Raw genomic sequence first — 23,583 nt, 5'->3', positions numbered from 1 at the left:
TTGGAGTGAAATCACTGTCTGTCAATGGAGTCTAATGGCTCTAAGGAGTGCATAACACAACTGTGACAATTCCCCATTGTAAAGGGCTGTCTGACAGCAAGGTGAAGCACTTAAAATATTCTAAATATAGTATTTACTTAAAGGTATATTGAATTTTTTACGGTGATTTTTTTTTCACGGCTAAAATACATTTTGCTGCTGCCCACGTCCACAGTCAGCAGACTTCAACAGAGACACTTTTACCTCATAGCTCTCATGCCATTCAATTGTTTTGCTGAGGATTTTTCTTTTGATTAAAATTCACCAATATTGTAAAATGCGTCCATTTCTGTCATAGTATAATTTAGAACATTTTGACCCACCACCAGTCCCTCCCCCTTTCACATGTAGCATCTACATACCCTTGGATGTGGCACTGTGGACTTTTGTGAGATTTTTTAAGGACTTTCAAGAGTGGGGCTTGGCAAGAAAAATAGGGGGCTCCATGATAATGTATAAATTTATCAAATTCCGTGCTCCATATTGCTATTTTCCTAGCTATTGTAACGTTGGTCATATTCCATGGAGATGGACTGTACTGCACCCAGTGGTCTCTCCACCTCACTCCTGCCTGTGAGACTCCTGAGCTGAGAGCAGAGCAGACAGCAGCTTTGGTGATGCACCTTCAGGTGTCAGCCACTCTCTTCATGGAAAAAGTAGTCCTACAGGCCGAGAGCGAAATGGAAACACATGGTAGCAGCTATGCACACTGCAGACTGCCGCACAGCAGTTTCACTTTGGAAATATATACATTTTCAATTTATGATTTACTCTTGACTTGTAAGAGGCAGCAAAATTCTGCAAGGCATGCAGTCCACCGAAAAGCAAACAGAAGAGGAAATACTGATGTTTGTCACAGACTAGTGCATCCAATCAGCAGCAAGGAATGATTGTCCAATAGTATCTACATTTTCTGGTTTGAGTCTCTCCAAAGGTTGTTTTGTTTTGTGAAATGCTGTAGTGTTTTGTGAAATATTGTGTTTTGTGCAATGATGTTGTGTTTTGGGAAATCGTATAATGTTTTTGGAAATCTTGAAGTTTTTGCCGAAATGTTGCTTTGCTTTATCAAATGTTTTGTTTTTTGAAATATTGTTGTGTTTTGGGAAAATTTGTTCTATTTTATGTTTTGACGTTTTAACGTTATTGGAAAAAATACTACTGTATATTTGTAGAATATTTTTTAATGTTTACAGCAGCAGTTGACCTCTTGCACTACATAGGCAGCACAGCGACCACTGAGGGTGAGAAATTGTCCAAAGTACCACACTCAACTTTTTGACCATTATGAGTGCACCATTCAGGTAGCTACTAATATTGCTGCGCTTCTTTGTGTAAACACACTTTTGCACTCAAAATATAAAGTGTTAGTACAGAAGTATGCAATTTGAGACACAAAATTGTGATTGGAGACTCTCGCTAACATTAGATAAATGTTATCCTGAACCCACAGTCATGAGCCTTTTGCTGCGGTTGGCAGACGGCTAAACTCTTCGCAATATTTTCTCTCCATCTCTGAAACACATTGCCGATATTAATAAGTGTTTTGTTTCGTTTATTGTGAAACTCTCTTTTTGATGAATCCATCTTTCTTTTTTGGGTCGCTTTGCATTGTGGTTTTTGTCACCAGTGCTGGAATACAGAGTGGCAACCTGGTAACCTTTTGATGAAAATCAACATTTTTATCCAAATAAGGTAATTTGTATGTTGATCCAATGAGTTTTTGAGATATAGCGAGATGGGGGGACTCCGTACACTGTGAGGCAGAATGCAACGTATGACCATGATTTGCAGTTCTTTAATTGACCCCCGCTGTCCAACGCAGTTTTGCATTAATGTGTATGCTGCTTTTTCTTCCTGTAGATGTTTAAGGTTGTGCTCATCTTAACTCCTTTTTTCTGTTGAGGAGTTGAATTTACAGCAATGCATCAGATCGTATAAAATCATCATTTGTTTGTAGCGTGGATGTCCAGTGAGAACCAAGTATCTCTAAAAAGTCAGAAAAACATCCCTGTTTTCAGCTTTGTGACGTTGCATTTTCCAGCTGATACAAGAGGGTTTTAAATGAGTTTATTTTCTCAACATATAAAAGAGCACTTCTCGTTCAGTGTATCACAAACATTTGACACACCCAGAGATACAAGGTTTTAACCGGAGAGGGAATGGGTGGAAACTGTCATTTCAAACGAAAGTACAACTGTCACACAAATGAATTGCAGTAAAAAAGTACAATGTATACGTCTGTGGTGTAGTGAAGTGAAAGAAAAAACAAGCAGCCAGTTAAATATGAAAGTAATTTAACCTCAAATTGGTGCTGAAGTACAGTCCTTGTACAAATGTACTTAGTTACATTTTACCAGTGAAAACACAGCCCACTATCTTCTCTGTCTTCATTAGCCTCTACTTACTTTAGATATTCACATGTGTGTACATCATGGCAGGATATCAAATAAATGTAAATATTAAGACAAAAACATAAGACATAATGAGAGATCAGTAAAATGACACTAAAAATGTGTGGAAACTTTGTTGTGTTTTTTTTTATGCTGATGACCCAGGCAAAACAATCCCTGCTACCTGTTTGTGTGTGTGTGTGTGTGTGTGTGTGTGTGGTGTGTGGTGTGACAAAAGAGGCGTATTGCACAAATCTGTTACTGTGGAACACACTCACACACACTGTTTACTAAGACTGTTAAATCTGTCCACAGATTACTTTAGTGTGGTCTTGTTTTCATTCTGTGGACCAGTGTCAGGGCTCTGGTTTTAATCTCTTTAGTTTTCAAAGAATAAACAATAGGATTGATGCAGGGTGGGATGCAAGAGGACAGCGACAGGCTCAGCACACGCTGGTCTGGGTCAATGGCTCGTACAAAAAGCCCTATGAAGAAAATGATGATTATAGGAATATAAAATACAGCAACAAGGACCAGGTGCTCAATGCAAGTGGCGAGAGCTTTGATCCTACTAGTTACTGATTTCATCCTGAACACAGTGACCAGGATGCTGATATAAGACAGACAAATAAAAGCAAAGGGGGTCATCAGATTAAACATACCACCATGTGAAGCTACTAACCACTGCAGTGTGTTGTCATTACAGGCGAGTCTAAACACAGGTGCATAGTCACAGAAATAGCTGAACACTCTGACTGATTTGCAAAAAGACAGTCGAGTCATGATCACTGTGCCATATGCGTCTAGTCCCACAAGGTAAACCCAAGTCAGGCCTATAATACAAGACATGATGAGTGGTGTGTTGAGTAAGTTTTGATGCAGAGGGAAACATATTGCAATCAGTCTGTCATAAGCAAGAACAGCAAGTGCCCATGACTCCAAAGTCACAAAAGTGTAGTAGGCAAACATTTGTAACAGACAAAGATTGAATGGAACAAAGTTGTCCTGAAAGACGAATGTCTTGATCATGCTGGGAATAGTGCTTGTGTTTAACATTATATCAATTACTGCAAGGTTGACAACAGCCAGAAATTTTGGAGTGTGTAAGCGGTGGTCACAAAAAATGATATAGATCAGTAAAGTATTAAACACGATTGTAACCATATAGACAAATGCGAGAAAGATGATGTAGACACGGATGTACGGAAACGTCTGAAATGCGATGATATAGAAGCCTGAAGGATGAATGATGACAGAGTCATTTCTAACCGCACTGACAGAAGACATAGCTGAACTCAGTAAAGCTGTCTGATCTGAAAAAGACGTGAAAATGAATTTTATTGCTTATCTTTCCAGTCACATTCTTCAAATGGATGTATATACATTTGTGCATTTGTCCATGAAACCATAATTTTGGACCCTGACTGATAAATATAACATAGGGAATAATACAGTTTACTTTGGCTCACCTGTTCTGTTGATAATGGTTTTACACAGTGTGATTCCACATGATGCTGACTCCAACAGTAGCCAGTGAATGTCAGCATGTCTGACCTGTGCACAGTGGAGTTATACCCTCCTCAGTGATCTCCAGAGGTAACACACAGTCATCTAATTAAGAATAATATGGATCAACAATACAGTAATGAGCAATGTCCTCTTACTGAAATTACTGAAAGTAATGTGTTGTCTTCCAACTCTTCTTGCAACAAAACAAGACAAACTTATCTGAAGAACTTGAAAACATGGAGGTTATGATAAATAATACTTAAAACTTGGGAAACCAGAATCCTGAAAAGATGTAACTGCATCAACATAGAGTTTGTTGACTTGACCGTGAGTCGGGGCTGTCAGTTATAATCAAAATCTGGGTGAAAAAGTCCAAAGAGGCAATGTTTTTTATCACTATGAAGTTTATTTCTTTGAACTTAATTTGACAAATATCCAGATGGGCTGGTCCCTGATAGGGTGGTCCTGGGCTGGCCGCTGATGGGCTGGTTCCTGATAGGGTGGTCCTGGGCTGGCCGCTGATGGGCTGGTCCTGGGCTGGCCATCAGTTGTACCGGCAGTGCGATCTTGTGGCTGGATTCTGATTGTCTGCGGGAATATGAACGGAGACAATTGTCAGTGCTTGAAATGTGACAATGTTGCAACTTTGCAGACACACACATGTATACAAACAAAAAGAAAGCACTCACTCACACATGCATGCACGCACACGCACACGCACGCGCACACACACACACACACACACACACACACACACACACACACACACACACACACACACACACACTTATTGTGCTCTTTGGAGTGAAATCTTTGTCTGTCAATGGAGTCTAATGGCTCTAAGGAGTGCATAACACAACTGTGACAAGGCAGCAAAATTCTGCAAGGCATGCAGTCTACCGAAAAGCAAACAGAAGAGGAAATACTGATGTTTGTCACAGACTAGTGCATCCAATCAGCAGCAAGGAATGATTGTCCAATAGTATCTACATTTTCTGGTTTGAGTCTCTCCAAAGGTTGTTTTGTTTTGTGAAATGCTGTAGTGTTTTGTGCAATGATGTTGTGTTTTGGGAAATCGTATAATGTTTTTGGAAATCTTGAAGTTTTTGCCGAAATGTTGCTTTGTTTATCAAATGTTTTGTTTTTTGAAATATTGTTGGGTTTTGGGAAAATTTGTTCTATTTTATGTTTTGACGTTTTAACGTTATTGGAAAAAATACTACTGTATATTTGTAGAATATTTTTTAATGTTTACAGCAGCAGTTGACCTCTTGCACTACATAGGCAGCACAGCGACCACTGAGGGTGAGAAATTGTCCAAAGTTCCACACTCAACTTTTTGACCATTATGAGTGCACCATTCAGGTAGCTACTAATTGCTGCGCTTCTTTGTGTAAACACACTTTTGCACTCAAAATATAAAGTGTTAGTACAGAAGTATGCAATTTGAGACACAAAATTGTGATTGGAGACTCTCGCTAACATTAGATAAATGTTATCCTGAACCCACAGTCATGAGCCTTTTGCTGCGGTTGGCAGACGGCTAAACTCTTCGCAATACTTTCTCTCCATCTCTGAAACACATTGCCGATATTAATAAGTGTTTTGTTTCGTTTATTGTGAAACTCTCTTTTTGATGAATCCATCTTTCTTTTTTGGGTCGCTTTGCATTGTGGTTTTTGTCGCCAGTGCTGGAATACAGAGTGGCAACCTGGTAACCTTTTGATGAAAATCAACATTTTTATCCAAATAAGGTAATTTGTATGTTGATCCAATGAGTTTTTGAGATATAGCGAGATGGGGGGACTCCGTACACTGTGAGGCAGAATGCAACGTATGACCATGATTTGCAGTTCTTTAATTGACCCCCGCTGTCCAACGCAGTTTTGCATTAATGTGTATGCTGCTTTTTCTTCCTGTAGATGTTTAAGGTTGTGCTCATCTTAACTCCTTTTTTCTGTTGAGGAGTTGAATTTACAGCAATGCATCAGATCGTATAAAATCATCATTTGTTTGTAGCGTGGATGTCCAGTGAGAACCAAGTATCTCTAAAAAGTCAGAAAAACATCCCTGTTTTCAGCTTTGTGACGTTGCATTTTCCAGCTGATACAAGAGGGTTTTAAATGAGTTTATTTTCTCAACATATAAAAGAGCACTTCTCGTTCAGTGTATCACAAACATTTGACACACCCAGAGATACAAGGTTTTAACCGGAGAGGGAATGGGTGGAAACTGTCATTTCAAACGAAAGTACAACTGTCACACAAATGAATTGCAGTAAAAAAGTACAGTGTATACGTCTGTGGTGTAGTGAAGTGGAAGAAAAAAAAAGCAGCCAGTTAAATATGAAAGTAATTTAACCTCAAATTGGTACTGAAGTACAGTCCTTGTACAAATGTACTTAGTTACATTTTACCAGTGAAAACACAGCCCACTATCTTCTCTGTCTTCATTAGCCTCTACTTACTTTAGATATTCACATGTGTGTACACCATGGCAGGATATCAAATAAATGTAAATATTAAGACAAAAACATAAGACATAATGAGAGATCAGTAAAATGATACTAAAAATGTGCGGAAACTTTGTTGTGTTTTTTTTTATGCTGATGACCCAGGCAAAACAATCCCTGCTACCTGTGTGTGTGTGTGTGTGTGTGTGTGTGTGTGTGTGTGTGTGTCTGTGTGGTGTGTGGTGTGACAAAAGAGGCGTATTGCACAAATCTGTTACTGTGGAACACACACACACACACTGTTTACTAAGACTGTTAAATCTGTCCACAGATTACTTTAGTGTGGTCTTGTTTTCATTCTGTGGACCAGTGTCAGGGCTCTGGTTTTAATCTCTTTAGTTTTCAAAGAATAAACAATAGGATTGATGCAGGGTGGGATGCAAGAGGACAGCGACAGGCTCAGCACACGCTGGTCTGGGTCAATGGCTCGTACAAAAAGCCCCATGAAGAAAATGATGATTATAGGAATATAAAATACAGCAACAAGGACCAGGTGCTCAATGCAAGTGGCGAGAGCTTTGATCCTACTAGTTACTGATTTCATCCTGAACACAGTGACCAGGATGCTGATATAAGACAGACAAATAAAAGCAAAGGGGGTCATCAGATTAAACATACCACCATATGAACCTACTAACCACTGCAGTGTGTTGTCATTACAGGCGAGTCTAAACACAGGTGCATAGTCACAGAAATAGCTGAACACTCTGACTGATTTGCAAAAAGACAGTCGAGTCATGATCACTGTGCCATATGCGTCTAGTCCCACAGTGTAAACCCAAGTCAGGCCTATAATACAAGACATGATGAGTGGTGTGTTGAGTAAGTTTTGATGCAGAGGGAAACATATTGCAGTCAATCTGTCATAAGCAAGAACAGCGAGTGCCCATGACTCCAAAGTCACAAAAGTGTAGTAGGCAAACATTTGTAACAGACAAAGATTGAATGGAACAAAGTTGTCCTTAAAGACAAATGTCTTGATCATGCTGGGAATAGTGCTTGTGTTTAACATTATATCAATTACTGCAAGGTTGACAACAGCCAGAAATTTTGGAGTGTGTAAGCGGTGGTCACAAGAAATGATATAGATCAGTAAAGTATTAAACACGATTGTAACCATATAGACAAATGCGAGAAAGATGATGTAGACACGGATGTACGGAAACGTCTGAAATGCGATGATATAGAAGCCTGAAGGATGAATGATGACAGAGTCATTTCTAACCGCACTGACAGAAGACATAGCTGAACTCAGTAAAGCTGTCTGATCTGAAAAAGACGTGAAAATGAATTTTATAGCTTATCTTTCCAGTCACATTCTTCAAATGGATGTATATACATTTGTGCATTTGTCCATGAAACCATAATTTTGGACCCTGACTGATAAATATAACATAGGGAATAATACAGTTTACTTTGGCTCACCTGTTCTGTTGATAATGGTTTTACACAGTGTGATTCCACATGATGCTGACTCCAACAGTAGCCAGTGAATGTCAGCATGTCTGACCTGTGCACAGTGGAGTTATACCCTCCTCAGTGATCTCCAGAGGTAACACACAGTCATCTAATTAAGAATAATATGGATCAACAATACAGTAATGAGCAATGTCCTCTTACTGAAATTACTGAAAGTAATGTGTTGTCTTCCAACTCTTCTTGCAACAAAACAAGACAAACTTATCTGAAGAACTTGAAAACATGGAGGTTATGATAAATAATACTGAAAACTTGGGAAACCAGAATCCTGAAAAGATGTAACTGCATCAACATAGAGTTTGTTGACTTGACCGTGAGTCGGGGCTGTCAGTTATAATCAAAATCTGGGTGAAAAGTCCAAAGAAGCAATGTTTTTATCACTATGAAGTTTATTTCTTTGAACTTAATTTGACAAATGTCCAGATGGGCTGGTCCCTGATAGGGTGGTCCTGGGCTGGCCGCCGATGGGCTGGTTCTTGATAGGGTGGTCCTGGGCTGGCCGCTGATGGGCTGGTCCTGGGCTGGCCGCTGATGGGCTGGTCCTGGGCTGGCCATCAGTTGTACCGGCAGTGCGATCTTGTGGCTGGATTCTGGTTGTCTGCGGGAATATGACCGGAGACAATTGTCAGTGCTTGAAATGTGACAATGTTGCAACTTTGCAGACACACACATGTATACAAACAAAAAGAAAGCACTCACACACACACACACACACACACACACACACTTATTGTGCTCTTTGGAGTGAAATCTTTGTCTGTCAATGGAGTCTAATGGCTCTAAGGAGTGCATAACACAACTGTGACAAGGCAGCAAAATTCTGCAAGGCATGCAGTCTACCGAAAAGCAAACAGAAGAGGAAATACTGATGTTTGTCACAGACTAGTGCATCCAATCAGCAGCAAGGAATGATTGTCCAATAGTATCTACATTTTCTGGTTTGAGTCTCTCCAAAGGTTGTTTTGTTTTGTGAAATGCTGTAGTGTTTTGTGAAATATTGTGTTTTGTGCAATGATGTTGTGTTTTGGGAAATCGTATAATGTTTTTGGAAATCTTAAAGTTTTTGCCGAAATGTTGCTTTGTTTATCAAATGTTTTGTTTTTTGAAATATTGTTGGGTTTTGGGAAAATTTGTTCTATTTTATGTTTTGACGTTTTAACGTTATTGGAAAAAATACTACTGTATATTTGTAGAATATTTTTTAATGTTTACAGCAGCAGTTGACCTCTTGCACTACATAGGCAGCACAGCGACCACTGAGGGTGAGAAATTGTCCAAAGTACCACACTCAACTTTTTGACCATTATGAGTGCACCATTCAGGTAGCTACTAATTGCTGCGCTTCTTTGTATAAACACACTTTTGCACTCAAAATATAAAGTGTTAGTACAGAAGTATGCAATTTGAGACACAAAATTGTGATTGGAGACTCTCGCTAACATTAGATAAATGTTATCCTGAACCCACAGTCATGAGCCTTTTGCTGCGGTTGGCAGACGGCTAAACTCTTCGCAATACTTTCTCTCCATCTCTGAAACACATTGCCGATATTAATAAGTGTTTTGTTTCGTTTATTGTGAAACTCTCTTTTTGATGAATCCATCTTTCTTTTTTGGGTCGCTTTGCATTGTGGTTTTTGTCACCAGTGCTGGAATACAGAGTGGCAACCTGGTAACCTTTTGATGAAAATCAACATTTTTATCCAAATAAGGTAATTTGTATGTTGATCCAATGAGTTTTTGAGATATAGCGAGATGGGGGGACTCTGCACACTGTGAGGCAGAATGCAACGTATGACCATGATTTGCAGTTCTTTAATTGACCCCCGCTGTCCAACGCAGTTTTGCATTAATGTGTATGCTGCTTTTTCTTCCTGTAGATGTTTAAGGTTGTGCTCATCTTAACTCCTTTTTTCTGTTGAGGAGTTGAATTTACAGCAATGCATCAGATCGTATAAAATCATCATTTGTTTGTAGCGTGGATGTCCAGTGAGAACCAAGTATCTCTAAAAAGTCAGAAAAACATCCCTGTTTTCAGCTTTGTGACGTTGCATTTTCCAGCTGATACAAGAGGGTTTTAAATGAGTTTATTTTCTCAACATATAAAAGAGCACTTCTCGTTCAATGTATCACAAACATTTGACACACCCAGAGATACAAGGTTTTAACCGGAGAGGGAATGGGTGGAAACTGTCATTTCAAACGAAAGTACAACTGTCACACAAATGAATTGCAGTAAAAAGTACAGTGTATACGTCTGTGGTGTAGTGAAGTGGAAGAAAAAACAAGCAGCCAGTTAAATATGAAAGTAATTTAACCTCAAATTGGTGCTGAAGTACAGTCCTTGTACAAATGTACTTAGTTACATTTTACCAGTGAAAACACAGCCCACTATCTTCTCTGTCTTCATTAGCCACCCCTCAACCTACCCTTGTCACTTATTCAACCCGGTGAGTTTGCACCCCTAGGAATGCAAACGTCCAACCCGTTACAACCTGTTTTATGCCCACCGCTGAGCTCATGTACGTCTCTGTGGTTCTGCTTAGACACTGACTTGTCAAAACCTTCTTGACCACTCAGGTCTCACAGTTGTCCTAATGTAAAGCAGAGAGGGTGCTTGTCTAGACCTTATATCTGTCATGGAAGACTTTACATGACTGACTTTACAGCTTTGCAAGTACCTCAGGACAGTTTTATTATGGATAAAATGTGAATTACAATAATATAAAGTCAAAGTGCTTCCATATGATTGTTTTAGGAAACATGTACAGTTAGAGTCAGAGCAACCAATAACACAAATGTTATACAGTTACATTCAAATACAAGCAAGTATATTTTATCTCCAAATGAATCAGCAGTAATTGATCTACTTTAGATATTTACATGTGTGTACATCATGGCAGGATATCAAAATAAATGTAAATATTAAGACAAAAACATAAAAACATAAGACATAATGAGAGATCAGTAAAATGACACTAAAAATGTGTGGAAACTTTGTTGTGTTTTATTTTTATGCTGATGAACCAGGCAAAACAATCCCTGCTACCTGTGTGTGTGTGTGTGTGTGTGTGTGTGTGTGTGTGGTGTGACAGTCGTATTGCACAAATCTGTTACTGTGGAACACACACACACACACACACACACTGTTTACTCAGACTGTTAAAATCATCCACAGATTACTTTAGTGTGGTCTTGTTTTCATCCTGTAGACCAGTGTCAGGGCTCTGGTTTTAATCTCTTTAGTTTTCAAAGAATATACAGTAGGATTGATGCAGGGTGGGATGCAAGAGGACAGCGACAGGCTCAGCACACGCTGGTCTGGGTCAATGGCTCGCACAAAAAGCCCCATGAAGAAAATGATGATTATCGGAATATAAAATACAGCAACAAGGACCAGGTGCTCAATGCAAGTGGCGAGAGTTTTGTTCCTACTAGTTACTGATTTCATCCTGAACACAGTGACCAGGATGCCGATATAAGACAGACAAATAAAAGCAAAGGGGGTCATCAGATTAAACATACTAGAATGTGAAGCTACTAACCACTGCAGTGTGTTGTCATTACAGGCGAGTCTAAACACAGGTGCATAGTCACAGAAATAGCTGAACACTCTGACTGATTTGCAAAAAGACAGTCGAGTCATGATCACTGTGCCATATGCGTCTAGTCCCACAAGGTAAACCCAAGTCAGGCCTATAATACAAGTCATAATGAGTGGTGTGTTGAGTAAGTTTTGATGCAGAGGGAAACATATTGCAATCAGTCTGTCATAAGCAAGAACAGCGAGTGCCCATGACTCCAAAGTCATAAAAGTGTAGTAGGCAAACATTTGTAACAGACAAAGATTGAATGGAACAAAGTTGTCCTTAAAGACGAATGTCTTGATCATGCTGGGAATAGTGCTTGTGTTTAACATTATATCAATTACTGCAAGGTTGACAACAGCCAGAAATTTTGGAGTGTGTAAGCGGTGGTCACAAGAAATGATATAGATCAGTAAAGTATTAAACACGATTGTAACCATATAGACAAATGCGAGAAAGATGATGTAGACACGGATGTACGGAAACGTCTGAAATGCGATGATATAGAAGCCTGAAGGATGAATGATGACAGAGTCATTTCTAACCGCACTGACAGAAGACATAGCTGAACTCAGTAAAGCTGTCTGATCTGAAAAAGACGTGAAAATGAATTTTATTGCTTATCTTTCCAGTCACATTCTTCAAATGGATGTATATACATTTGTGCATTTGTCCATGAAACCATAATTTTGGACCCTGACTGATGAATATAACATAGGGAATAATACAGTTTACTTTGGCTCACCTGTTCTGTTGATAATGGTTTTACACAGTGTGACTCCACATGATGCTGACTCCAACAGTAGCCAGTGAATGTCAGCATGTCTGACCTGTGCACAGTGGAGTTATACCCTCCTCAGTGATCTCCAGAGGTAACACACAGTCATCTAATTAAGAATAATATGGATCAACAATACAGTAATGAGCAATGTCCTCTTACTGAAATTACTGAAAGTAATGTGTTGTCTTCCAACTCTTCTTGCAACAAAACAAGACAAACTTATCTGAAGAACTTGAAAACATGGAGGTTATGATAAATAATACTTAAAACTTGGGAAACCAGAATCCTGAAAAGATGTAACTGCATCAACAGAGAGTTTGTTGACTTGACCGTGAGTCGGGGCTGTCAGTTATAATCAAAATCTGGGTGAAAAAGTCCAAAGAAGCAATGTTTTTTATCACTATGAAGTTTATTTCTTTGAACTTAATTTGACAAATGTCCAGATGGGCTGGTCCCTGATAGGGTGGTCCTGGGCTGGCCGCCGATGGGCTGGTTCTTGATAGGGTGATCCTGTGCCTGGCCGCCGATGGGCTGGTTCTTGATAGGGTGGTCCTGGGCTGGCCGCTGATGGGCTGGTCCTGGGCTGGCCATCAGTTGTACCGGCAGTGCGATCTTGTGGCTGGATTCTGATTGTTCATGGAATATGAACGGAGACAATTGTCAGTGCTTGAAATGTGACAATGTTGCAACTTTGCAGACACACACATGTATACAAACAAAAAGAAAGCACTCACACACACACACACACACACACACACACACACACATTTATTGTGCTCTTTGGAGTGAAATCTTTGTCTGTCAATGGAGTCTAATGGCTCTAAGGAGTGCATAACACAACCGTGACAAGGCAGCAAAATTCTGCAAGGCATGCAGTCTACCGAAAAGCAAACAGAAGAGGAAATACTGATGTTTGTCACAGACTAGTGCATCCAATCAGCAGCAAGGAATGATTGTCCAGTAGTATCTACATTTTCTGGTTTGAGTCTCTCCAAAGGTTGTTTTGTTTTGTGAAATGCTGTAGTGTTTTGTGAAATATTGTGTTTTGTGCAATGATGTTGTGTTTTGGGAAATCGTATAATGTTTTTGGAAATCTTAAAGTTTTTGCCGAAATGTTGCTTTGTTTTATCAAATGTTTTGTTTTTTGAAATATTGTTGGGTTTTGGGAAAATTTGTTCTATTTTATGTTTTGACGTTTTAACATTATTGGAAAAAATACTACTGTATATTTGTAGAATATTTTTTAATGTTTACAGCAGCAGTTGACCTCTTGCACTACATAGGCAGCACAGCGACCACTGAGGGTGAGAAATTGTCCAAAGTACCACACTCAACTTTTTGACCATTATGAGTGCACCATTCAGGTAGCTACTAATATTGCTGCGCTTCTTTGTGTAAACACACTTTTGCACTCAAAATATAAAGTGTTAGTACAGCAGTATGCAATTTGAGACATAAAAATGTGATTGGAGACTCTCGCTAACATTAGATAAATGTTATCCTGAACCCACAGTTATGAGCCTTTTGCTGCGGTTGGCAGGCGGCTAAACTCTTCGTAATACTTTCTCTCCATCTCTGAAACACACTGCCGATATTAATAAGTGTTTTGTTTCGTTTATTGTGAAACTCTCTTTTGATGAATCCATCTTTCTTTTTTGGGTCGCTTTGCATTGTGGTTTTTGTCACCAGTGCTGGAATACAAAGTGGCAACCTGGTAACCTTTTGATGAAAATCAACATTTTTACCCAAATAAGGTAATTTGTATGTTGATCCAATGAGTTTTTGAGATATAGCGAGATGGGGGGACTCCGCACACTGTGAGGCAGAATGCAACGTATGACCATGATTTGCAGTTCTTTAATTGACCCCCGCTGTCCAACGCAGTTTTGCATTAATGTGTATGCTGCTTTTTCTTCCTGTAGATGTTTAAGGTTGTGCTCATCTTAACTCCTTTTTTCTGTTGAGGAGTTTAATTTACAGCAATGCATCAGATCGTATAAAATCATCATTTGTTTGTAGCGTGGATGTCCAGTGAGAACCAAGTATCTCTAAAAAGTCAGAAAAACATCCCTGTTTTCAGCTTTGTGACGTTGCATTTTGCAGCTGATACAAGAGGATTTTAAATGAGTTTATTTTCTCAACATATAAAAGAGCACTTCTCGTTCAGTGTATCACAAACATTTGACACACCCAGAGATACAAGGTTTTAACCGGAGAGGGAATGGGTGGAAACTGTCATTTCAAACGAAAGTACAATTGTCACACAAATGAATTGCAGTAAAAAGTACAGTGTATACGTCTGTGGTGTAGTGAAGTGGAAGAAAAACAAGCAGCCAGTTAAATATGAAAGTAATTTAACCTCAAATTGGTGCTGAAGTACAGTCCTTGTGCAAATGTACTTAGTTACATTTTACCAGTGAAAACACAGCCCACTATCTTCTCTGTCTTCATTAGCCACCCTCAACCTACCCTTGTCACTTATTCAACCCGGTGAGTTTGCACCCTAGGAATGCAAACGTCCAACCCGTTACAACCTGTTTTATGCCCACCGCTGAGCTCATGTACGTCTCTGTGGTTCTGCTTAGACACTGACTTGTCAAAACCTTCTTGACCACTCAGGTCTCACAGTTGTCCTAATGTAAAGCAGAGAGGGTGCTTGTCTAGACCTTATATCTGTCATGGAAGACTTTACATGACTGACTTTACAGCTTTGCAAGTACCTCAGGACAGTTTTATTATGGATAAAATGTGAATTACAATACTATAAAGTCAAAGTGCTTCCATATGATTGTTTTCGGAAACACGTTCAGTTAGAGTCAGAGCAACCAATAACACAAATGTTATACAGTTACATTCAAATACAAGCAAGTATATTTTATCTCCAAATGAATCAGCAGTAATTGATCTACTTTAGATATTTACATGTGTGTACATCATGGCAGGATATCAAAATAAATATTAAGACAAAAACATAAGACATAATGAGAGATCAGTAAAATGATACTAAAAATGTGTGGAAACTTTGTTGTGTTTTATTTTTATGCTGATGAACCAGGCAAAACAATCCCTGTTACCTGTGTGTGTGTGTGTGTGTGTGTGTGTGTGCGTGTGTGCGTGTGTGTGTGCGTGTGTGTGTGGTGTGTGGTGTGACAAAAGAGGCGTATTGCACAAATCTGTTACTGTGGAACACACTCACACACACTGTTTACTAAGACTGTTAAATCTGTCCACATATTACTTTAGTGTGGTCTTGTTTTCATTCTGTGGACCAGTGTCAGGGCTCTGGTTTTAATCTCTTTAGTTTTCAAAGAATAAACAATAGGATTGATGCAGGGTGGGATGCAAGAGGACAGCGACAGGCTCAGCACACGCTGGTCTGGGTCAATGGCTCGCACATAAAGCCCTACAAAGAAAATGATGATTATAGAAATATAAAATACAGCAACAAGGACCAGGTGCTCAGTGCAAGTGGCGAGAGCTTTGATCCTACTAGTCACTGATTTCATCCTGAACACAGTGACCAGGATGCTGATATAAGACAGACAAATAAAAGCAAAGGGGGTCATCAGATTAAACATACCACCATTTGAAGCTGCTAACCACTGCAGTGTGTTGTCATTACAGGCGAGTCTAAACACAGGTGCATAGTCACAGAAATAGCTGAACACTCTGACTGATTTGCAAAAAGACAGTCGAGTCATGATCACTGTGCCATATGCGTCTAGTCCCACAGTGTAAACCTAATTCAGACCTATAATACAAGACATGATGAGTGGTGTGTTGAGTAAGTTTTGATGCAGAGGGAAACATATTGCAATCAATCTGTCATAAGCAAGCAAGCACAGCAAGTGCATATGACTCCAAAGTCATAAAAGTGTAGTAGACAAACATTTGCAACAGACAAAGATTGAATGGAACAAAGTTGTCCTGAAAGACAAATGTCTTGATCATGCTGGGAATAGTGCTTGTGTTTAACATTATATCAATTACTGCAAGGTTGACAACAGCCAGAAATTTTGGAGTGTGTAAGCGGTGGTCACAAGAAATGATATAGATCAGTAAAGTATTAAACACGATTGTAACCATATAGACAAATGCGAGAAAGATGATGTAGACACGGATGTACGGAAACGTCTGAAATGCGATGATATAGAAGCCTGAAGGATGAATGATGACAGAGTCATTTCTAACCGCACTGACAGAAGACATAGCTGAACTCAGTAAAGCTGTCTGATCTGAAAAAGACGTGAAAATGAATTTTATAGCTTATCTTTCCAGTCACATTCTTCAAATGGATGTATATACATTTGTGCATTTGTCCATGAAACCATAATTTTGGCCCCTGACTGATGAATATAACATAGGGAATAATACAGTTTACTTTGGCTCACCTGTTCTGTTGATAATGGTTTTACACAGTGTGATTCCACATGATGCTGACTCCAACAGTAGCCAGTGAATGTCAGCATGTCTGACCTGTGCACAGTGGAGTTATACCCTCCTCAGTGATCTCCAGAGGTAACACACAGTCATCTAATTAAGAATAATATGGATCAACAATACAGTAATAAGCAATGTCCTCTTACTGAAATTACTGAAAGTAATGTGTTGTCTTCCAACTCTTCTTGCAACAAAACAAGACAAACTTATCTGAAGAACTTGAAAACATGGAGGTTATGATAAATAATACTTAAAACTTGGGAAACCAGAATCCTGAAAAGATGTAACTGCATCAACAGAGAGTTTGTTGACTTGACCGTGAGTCAGGGCTGTCAGTTATAATCAAAATCTGGGTGAAAAAGTCCAAAGAAGCAATGTTTTTTATCACTATGAAGTTTATTTCTTTGAACTTAATTTGACAAATTCCCAGATGGGCTGGTCCCTGATAGGGTGGTCCTGGGCCTGGCCGCTGATGGGCTGGTCCCTGATAGGGTGGTCCTGGGCTGGCCGCTGATGGGCTGGTCCTGGGGCTGGCCATCAGTTGTACCGGCAGTGCGATCTTGTGGCTGGATTCTGATTGGCTCGTTTTGGAGCTGGCTCATGGTAATTCTCATACTCATCTTCAAACTCACAGTGTGACTCTTAATTGAAAGAAATGGGATCCTCATATTCCGAAAACTCTTCCTCCTCATCATCTTCCAAAGCTTTCCTCTCTCCTAAAATAATTTCCAAGGCCCTCTGAGCAGGGAATATTTTCGCTGTCTTAATTGATTATGATAAGGAGCCATTAAGGCTATACAATTCATATGTTATGTACCACCCCAATTTGCAGCTGGGTTAGAGTTTGAATAAATATAAAATGATTCCGGCAAGACAGAGGGTGGAGTCTGCGGGAATGTGAACGGAGACAATTGTCAGTGCTTGAAATGTGACAATGTTGCAACTTTGCAGACACACACACGTATACAAACAAAAAGAAAGCACTCACTCACACATGCACGCACGCACGCACGCACGCACGCACGCACGCACGCACGCACGCACGCACGCACGCACGCACGCACGCACGCACGCACACACACACACACACACACACACACACACACACACACACACACACATCCACATCCACACATCCGAACATCCACACTAGCACCAGGCCCAGATAGGAGGAGGACAGTGAAGGTACACAGAACCCACAGTTTCCAGACTTTTATTACCCTCAGGTTAAGTGGATCCAGACACCACATATGGAATATAAATGTGTAGGTGCCTTCACAGTGTGAAGTCATTAAGAATGTATTCTTTTATTCTTTTAGCTCTTTTATATGTTCTTCACAGATAAAGAGCCAAGACCAATGAGAATCAAAAAAAGTATTAATTGCATCATCATTTTTCTTTTGGTAAATATTCAAAATGGCTCTCACAGACCCGAACACCACCAAAAACATCACTTGGATTAAAATGTCCCCTGGCATCCTGGAAAATATAGTGATTGTTATATATTTTTTTTTTTGTTTATTTTAAAGATTTTTTTCGGGGGTACTTTTGTCTTTCATTGATAGGACAGTTGTTTAGTGTGTGGGGGGGGGGGCAACATGCAGCAAAGGGCTGAAGCTGGAATCAAACCTGCGGCAGCTGCAGTGAGGACACAGCCTTTGTACATGGGCCCCTGCTCTATTCACTGGGCCACCAGGCGCCCTGATTATGATTTTCTTAGGATGTTTATTGTCACTGGTTATAGAATTACAATCATATGAAATATTTTCACTTAAAGGCTCCATTGAAGAAAATGATGAGTAGTTAATGTTTAAACTTTTAGAGCATTATATAAGAATGTGATAAATATATAAAAATTAGTAAAAATGCTTAAAAACTAAAACAGCTTAAAAACCAGCACGCATCTGAGTAAACACCTTTCACATTCAGTTGGGCTCAGGCTGTGGATGGAATGTGTCAAAATAGTTGATTTCCCAGAAATTGGCCGATGTGGTGTGTCGGTTAAAATGTTGCCGCCACAAGGAATTGTGGGATAGAATTCTCTCTTTTCCATTGGTAAGGGATGGACCAGAATATCCTATGCTAAAGGAGATTATAAAGGGTGCGTTGAAGCTCCTTTTCTTCATACCAGGAGAGTTCAAACAGCTCTTATCATGGCAGCTGCTCTTACTACAGACTTTCTGGTCATTTCACTCAGTTAGGAACTTTCCTAAGCAAAAAGGACAATTCAACCGTAGCCTTATTCTGGTGATTGACTTGGAAACACATTTCAGCCTTCCTATTAGTCATCACACACCAACATTACCAGATTTCTCTTGACATATTTGATCTATTGTTAAAAAAAATCTTTGTATGACTTAAAGTAAGTGAAAAACAAGAAAAGTCTAAATCATCTTCCTCTCTGGAGGGATGTCTAACATTACATAATAACTACAGACAAACAGATTTTTCTGCTGCATCTCACACCTCAGAGTCTTTCTAATGAACCCAGATTGAGATTTCATCATTTGAGAATACAGGGTAATGACCTTTCTTGTTACAAACAAACCTTTAACTGTTTAAAGAGGCCTAATTAATCTCACCTGCATCTGTTAGCAGGTCTTGCATTTGGTGGGAAATAGTTGAGGAATTGGGGCCCATGTGTATTGTTAGCCTTTCCCCAAGAGTACCTCCTCTGAAATAACAAGTTAGGTTTCTTTAGACTATAGAGTAACACACCATTTGATCTTTAAGAGGCTAGAATGAGGCTTTAGTTACAGTCCATCACTGCAAACACAACCCCCTCGTTTCTCTAGCTGCATTTACACTGCCAAAGCTGGACAAGCGGGAATATCATGCCATTATGTTGCCTTGCTATTCTGTGTATAATGTCGAAAATAGGTCTGTGTAAAATGTGAAGCCAGAAGGATATCACCATAGGTGGCATGGATGTGGTGCTCTAACGACTTTTTTATGTGTGTAAGCCATTAAGAGAGTGACAGTTAATTTTGTCGTAAAAAATCTGCATCTCTCAATACACATGTATTAGTTTACAAGCAGATCTTGACCTCCACAATATGGCAGACTTTACTGCTTTGCAAGTACCTCAGGACAATTTTATTATGGATAAAATGTGAATTACAATTTTATAAAGTCAAAGTGTTTCAATATGATTGTTTTAGGAAACACATACAGCTAGAGTCAGAGCAACCAATTACACAAAAAATTATACTCTTACATTCCAATACAACCAAGTCCTTTTGGTCCAAATAAGTCAGCAGTATTTTATTTAGTTTTTGATATTCACGAGTGTACATCATGTCAGGATTTAAAAAAAAAATTAAGGAAAAAATGTAAACAATGAGAGATGAGTAAGATCATACTACAAATGTGTGGAAACTTTATGAACCAGACAAATCCATCTGGGCTTCTCTGTTTCACAATGACAGATTTGTGCAAGTAACCCCCATTTTGTCACACACACTCGCACATGCGCGCACACACACACACACACACACACACACACAGAAAGAAACACACCATTTACTGAGACTGTTAAAACCGTCCACTGATTACTTTAGTGTGGTCTTGTTTTCATTCTGTGGACCAGTGTCAGGGCTCTGGTTTTAATCTCTTTAGTTTTCAAAGAATAAACAATAGGATTGATGCAGGGTGGGATGCAAGAGGACAGCGACAGGCTCAGCACACGCTGGTCTGGGTCAATGGCTCGTACAAAAAGCCCCATGAAGAAAATGATGATTATAGGAATATAAAATACAGCAACAAGGACCAGGTGCTCAATGCAAGTGGCGAGAGCTTTGATCCTACTAGTTACTGATTTCATCCTGAACACAGTGACCAGGATGCTGATATAAGACAGACAAATAAAAGCAAAGGGGGTCATCAGATTAAACATACCACCATATGAACCTACTAACCACTGCAGTGTGTTGTCATTACAGGCGAGTCTAAACACAGGTGCATAGTCACAGAAATAGCTGAACACTCTGACTGATTTGCAAAAAGACAGTCGAGTCATGATCACTGTGCCATATGCGTCGAGTCCCACAATGTAAACCCAAGTCAGGCCTATAATACAAGACATGATGAGTGGTGTGTTGAGTAAGTTTTGACGCAGAGGGAAACATATTGCAATCAATCTGTCATAAGCAAGAACAGCAAGTGCCCATGACTCCAAAGTCACAAAAGTGTAGTAGGCAAACATTTGTAACAGACAAAGATTGAATGGAACAAAGTTGTCCTTAAAGACGAATGTCTTGATCATGCTGGGAATAGTGCTTGTGTTTAACATTATATCAATTACTGCAAGGTTGACAACAGCCAGAAATTTTGGAGTGTGTAAGCGGTGGTCACAAGAAATGATATAGATCAGTAAAGTATTAAACACGATTGTAACCATATAGACAAATGCGAGAAAGATGATGTAGACACTGATATAAGGAAACGTCTGAAATGCGATGATATAGAAGCCTGAAGGATGAATGATGACAGAGTCATTTCTAACCGCACTGACAGAAGACATAGCTGAACTCAGTAAAGCTGTCTGATCTGAAAAAGACGTGAAAATGAATTTTATTGCTTATCTTTCCAGTCACATTCTTCAAATGGATGTATATACATTTGTGCATTTGTCCATGAAACCATAATTTTGGACCCTGACTGATAAATATAACATAGGGAATAATACAGTTTACTTTGGCTCACCTGTTCTGTTGATAATGGTTTTACACAGTGTGATTCCACATGATGCTGACTCCAACAGTAGCCAGTGAATGTCAGCATGTCTGACCTGTGCACAGTGGAGTTATACCCTCCTCAGTGATCTCCAGAGGTAACACACAGTCATCTAATTAAGAATATTATGGATCAACAATACAGTAATGAGCAATGTCCTCTTACTGAAATTACTGAAAGTAATGTGTTGTCTTCCAACTCTTCTTGCAACAAAACAAGACAAACTTATCTGAAGAACTTGAAAACATGGATGTATGATAAATAATACTTAAAACTTGGGAAACCAGAATCCTGAAAAGATGTAACTGCATCAACAGAGAGTTTGTTGACTTGACCGTGAGTCAGGGCTGTCAGTTATAATCAAAATCTGGGTGAAAAAGTCCAAAGAAGCAATGTTTTTTATCACTATGAAGTTTATTTCTTTGAACTTAATTTGACAAATTCCCAGATGGGCTGGTCCCTGATAGGGTGGTCCTGGGCTGGCCACTGATGGGCTGGTTCCTGATAGGGTGGTCCTGGGCTGGCCATCAGTTGTACCGGCAGTGCGATCTTGTGACTGGATTCTGATTGTCTGCGGGAATATGAACTGAGACAATTGTCAGTGCTTGAAATGTGACAATGTTGCAACTTTGCAGACACACACGTATACAAACAAAAAGAAAGCACTCACTCACACATGCATGTGCGCGTGTGCGCACGCACACACACACACACACACACACACACACACACACACTTATTGTGCTCTTTGGAGTGAAATCTCTGTCTGTCAATGGAGTCTAATGGCTCCACGTCGATGACGATCTCAACGCTGATAGGCTGTCGTGGCGCGTCTTCACGCGACGCCGCCACAAAAGTTCAATTAGTTCAACTCGAGCGTTGGACGCGAGGCGAATTTCGCGTCCAGCGCGCCGCGTAATCGCGTCCATCGCATCGCCCAGCAAAATGACGCGTCAAATCGCGTCTTTGCATTGACTTTGTATGTAATCTTGAGGCACGATCATTTTTCATCGCGTTTGGTGGGTACACGCCGTAAGGAGTGCATAACACAACTGTGACAAGGCAGCAAAATTCTGCAAGGCATGCAGTCCACCGAAAAGCAAACAGAAGAAGAAATACTGATGTTTGTCACAGACTAGTGCATCCAATCAGCAGCAAGGAATGATTGTCCAATAGTATCTACATTTTCTGGTTTGAGTCTCTCCAAAGGTTGTTTTGTTTTGTGAAATGCTGTAGAGTTTTGTGAAATATTGTGTTTTGTGCAAAGATGTTGTGTTTTGGGAAATCGTATAATGTTTTTGGAAATCTCAAAGTTTTTGCCGAAATGTTGCTTTGTTTTATCAAATGTTTTGTTTTTTGAAATATTGTTGGGTTTTGGGAATATTTGTTCTATTTTATGTTTTGACGTTTTAACGTTATTGGAAAAATTACAACCGTATATTTGTAGAATATTTTTTAATGTTTACAGCAGCAGTTGACCTCTTGCACTACATAGGCAGCACAGCGACCACTGAGGGTGAGAAATTGTCCAAAGTGCCACACTCAACTTTTTGACCATTATGAGTGCACCATTCTGGTAGCTACTAATATTGCTGCGCTTCTTTGTGTAAACACACTTTTGCACTCAAAATATAAAGTGTTAGTACAGAATTATGCAATTTGAGGCACAAAAATGTGATTGGAGACTCTCGCTAACATTAGATAAATGTTATCCTGAACCCACAGTCATGAGCCTTTTGCTGCAGTTGGTAGACGGCTAAACTCTTCGCAATATTTTCTCTCCATCTCTGAAACACATTGCCGATATTAATAAGTGTTTTGTTTCGTTTATTGTGAAACTCTCTTTTTGATGAATCCATCTTTCTTTTTTGGGTCGCTTTGCATTGTGGTTTTTGTCACCAGTGCTGGAATACAGAGTGGCAACCTGGTAACCTTTTGATGAAAATCAACATTTTTATCCAAATAAGGTAATTTGTATGTTGATCCAATGAGTTTTTGAGATATAGCGAGATGGGGGGACTCCGCACACTGTGAGGCAGAATGCAACGTATGACCATGATTTGCAGTTCTTTAATTGACCCCCGCTGTCCAACGCAGTTTTGCATTAATGTGT

General features: G+C 39.5%; 5 protein-coding genes and 1 pseudogene across 5 annotated transcripts in view; 1 reads left to right on the top strand and 5 right to left on the bottom strand.

Annotated features, from left to right (window-relative positions):
- The window catches only part of LOC121952446 (olfactory receptor 5K4-like), a 130,206-nt gene that overhangs the window by 64,044 nt on the left and 42,579 nt on the right, over positions 1–23,583 (top strand). The gene's annotated exons all lie outside the window — the stretch shown is intronic.
- On the bottom strand, positions 2,751–3,716 carry LOC148187284 (olfactory receptor 1M1-like). Its single transcript, XM_088088882.1, has one exon. The coding sequence runs from the start codon at positions 3,714–3,716 to the stop codon at positions 2,751–2,753; it is 966 nt and encodes a 321-aa protein (XP_087945008.1).
- On the bottom strand, positions 6,728–7,693 carry LOC148187283 (olfactory receptor 1M1-like). The gene has a single exon (XM_088088881.1). It carries the CDS (start codon positions 7,691–7,693, stop codon positions 6,728–6,730), a length of 966 nt encoding a protein of 321 aa, XP_087945007.1.
- Positions 11,113–12,078, bottom strand: LOC148187282 (olfactory receptor 1M1-like). The gene has a single exon (XM_088088880.1). It carries the CDS (start codon positions 12,076–12,078, stop codon positions 11,113–11,115), a length of 966 nt encoding a protein of 321 aa, XP_087945006.1.
- On the bottom strand, positions 15,536–16,505 carry LOC148187281 (olfactory receptor 1L4-like; annotated as a pseudogene).
- Positions 20,293–21,258, bottom strand: LOC148187280 (olfactory receptor 1M1-like). Its single transcript, XM_088088878.1, has one exon. It carries the CDS (start codon positions 21,256–21,258, stop codon positions 20,293–20,295), a length of 966 nt encoding a protein of 321 aa, XP_087945004.1.

The sequence above is a fragment of the Plectropomus leopardus genome, chromosome 15 (genome assembly GCF_026936395.1).
Source record: "Plectropomus leopardus strain MGB_pleo_1.0 chromosome 15, ASM2693639v1, whole genome shotgun sequence".
Taxonomy (NCBI): Eukaryota; Metazoa; Chordata; class Actinopteri; order Perciformes; family Serranidae; genus Plectropomus; species Plectropomus leopardus.
Note: the sequence above shows the minus strand (reverse complement) of the source record. Positions and strands in the feature narration are given on the sequence as shown.

Bases quoted from the DNA above. Each gene is read 5' to 3' on its own strand.
- LOC148187280 (XM_088088878.1), bottom strand. From the start codon at position 21,258: ATGTCTTCTGTCAGTGCGGTTAGAAATGACTCTGTCATCATTCATCCT.
- LOC148187284 (XM_088088882.1), bottom strand. From the start codon at position 3,716: ATGTCTTCTGTCAGTGCGGTTAGAAATGACTCTGTCATCATTCATCCT.
- LOC148187283 (XM_088088881.1), bottom strand. From the start codon at position 7,693: ATGTCTTCTGTCAGTGCGGTTAGAAATGACTCTGTCATCATTCATCCT.
- LOC148187282 (XM_088088880.1), bottom strand. From the start codon at position 12,078: ATGTCTTCTGTCAGTGCGGTTAGAAATGACTCTGTCATCATTCATCCT.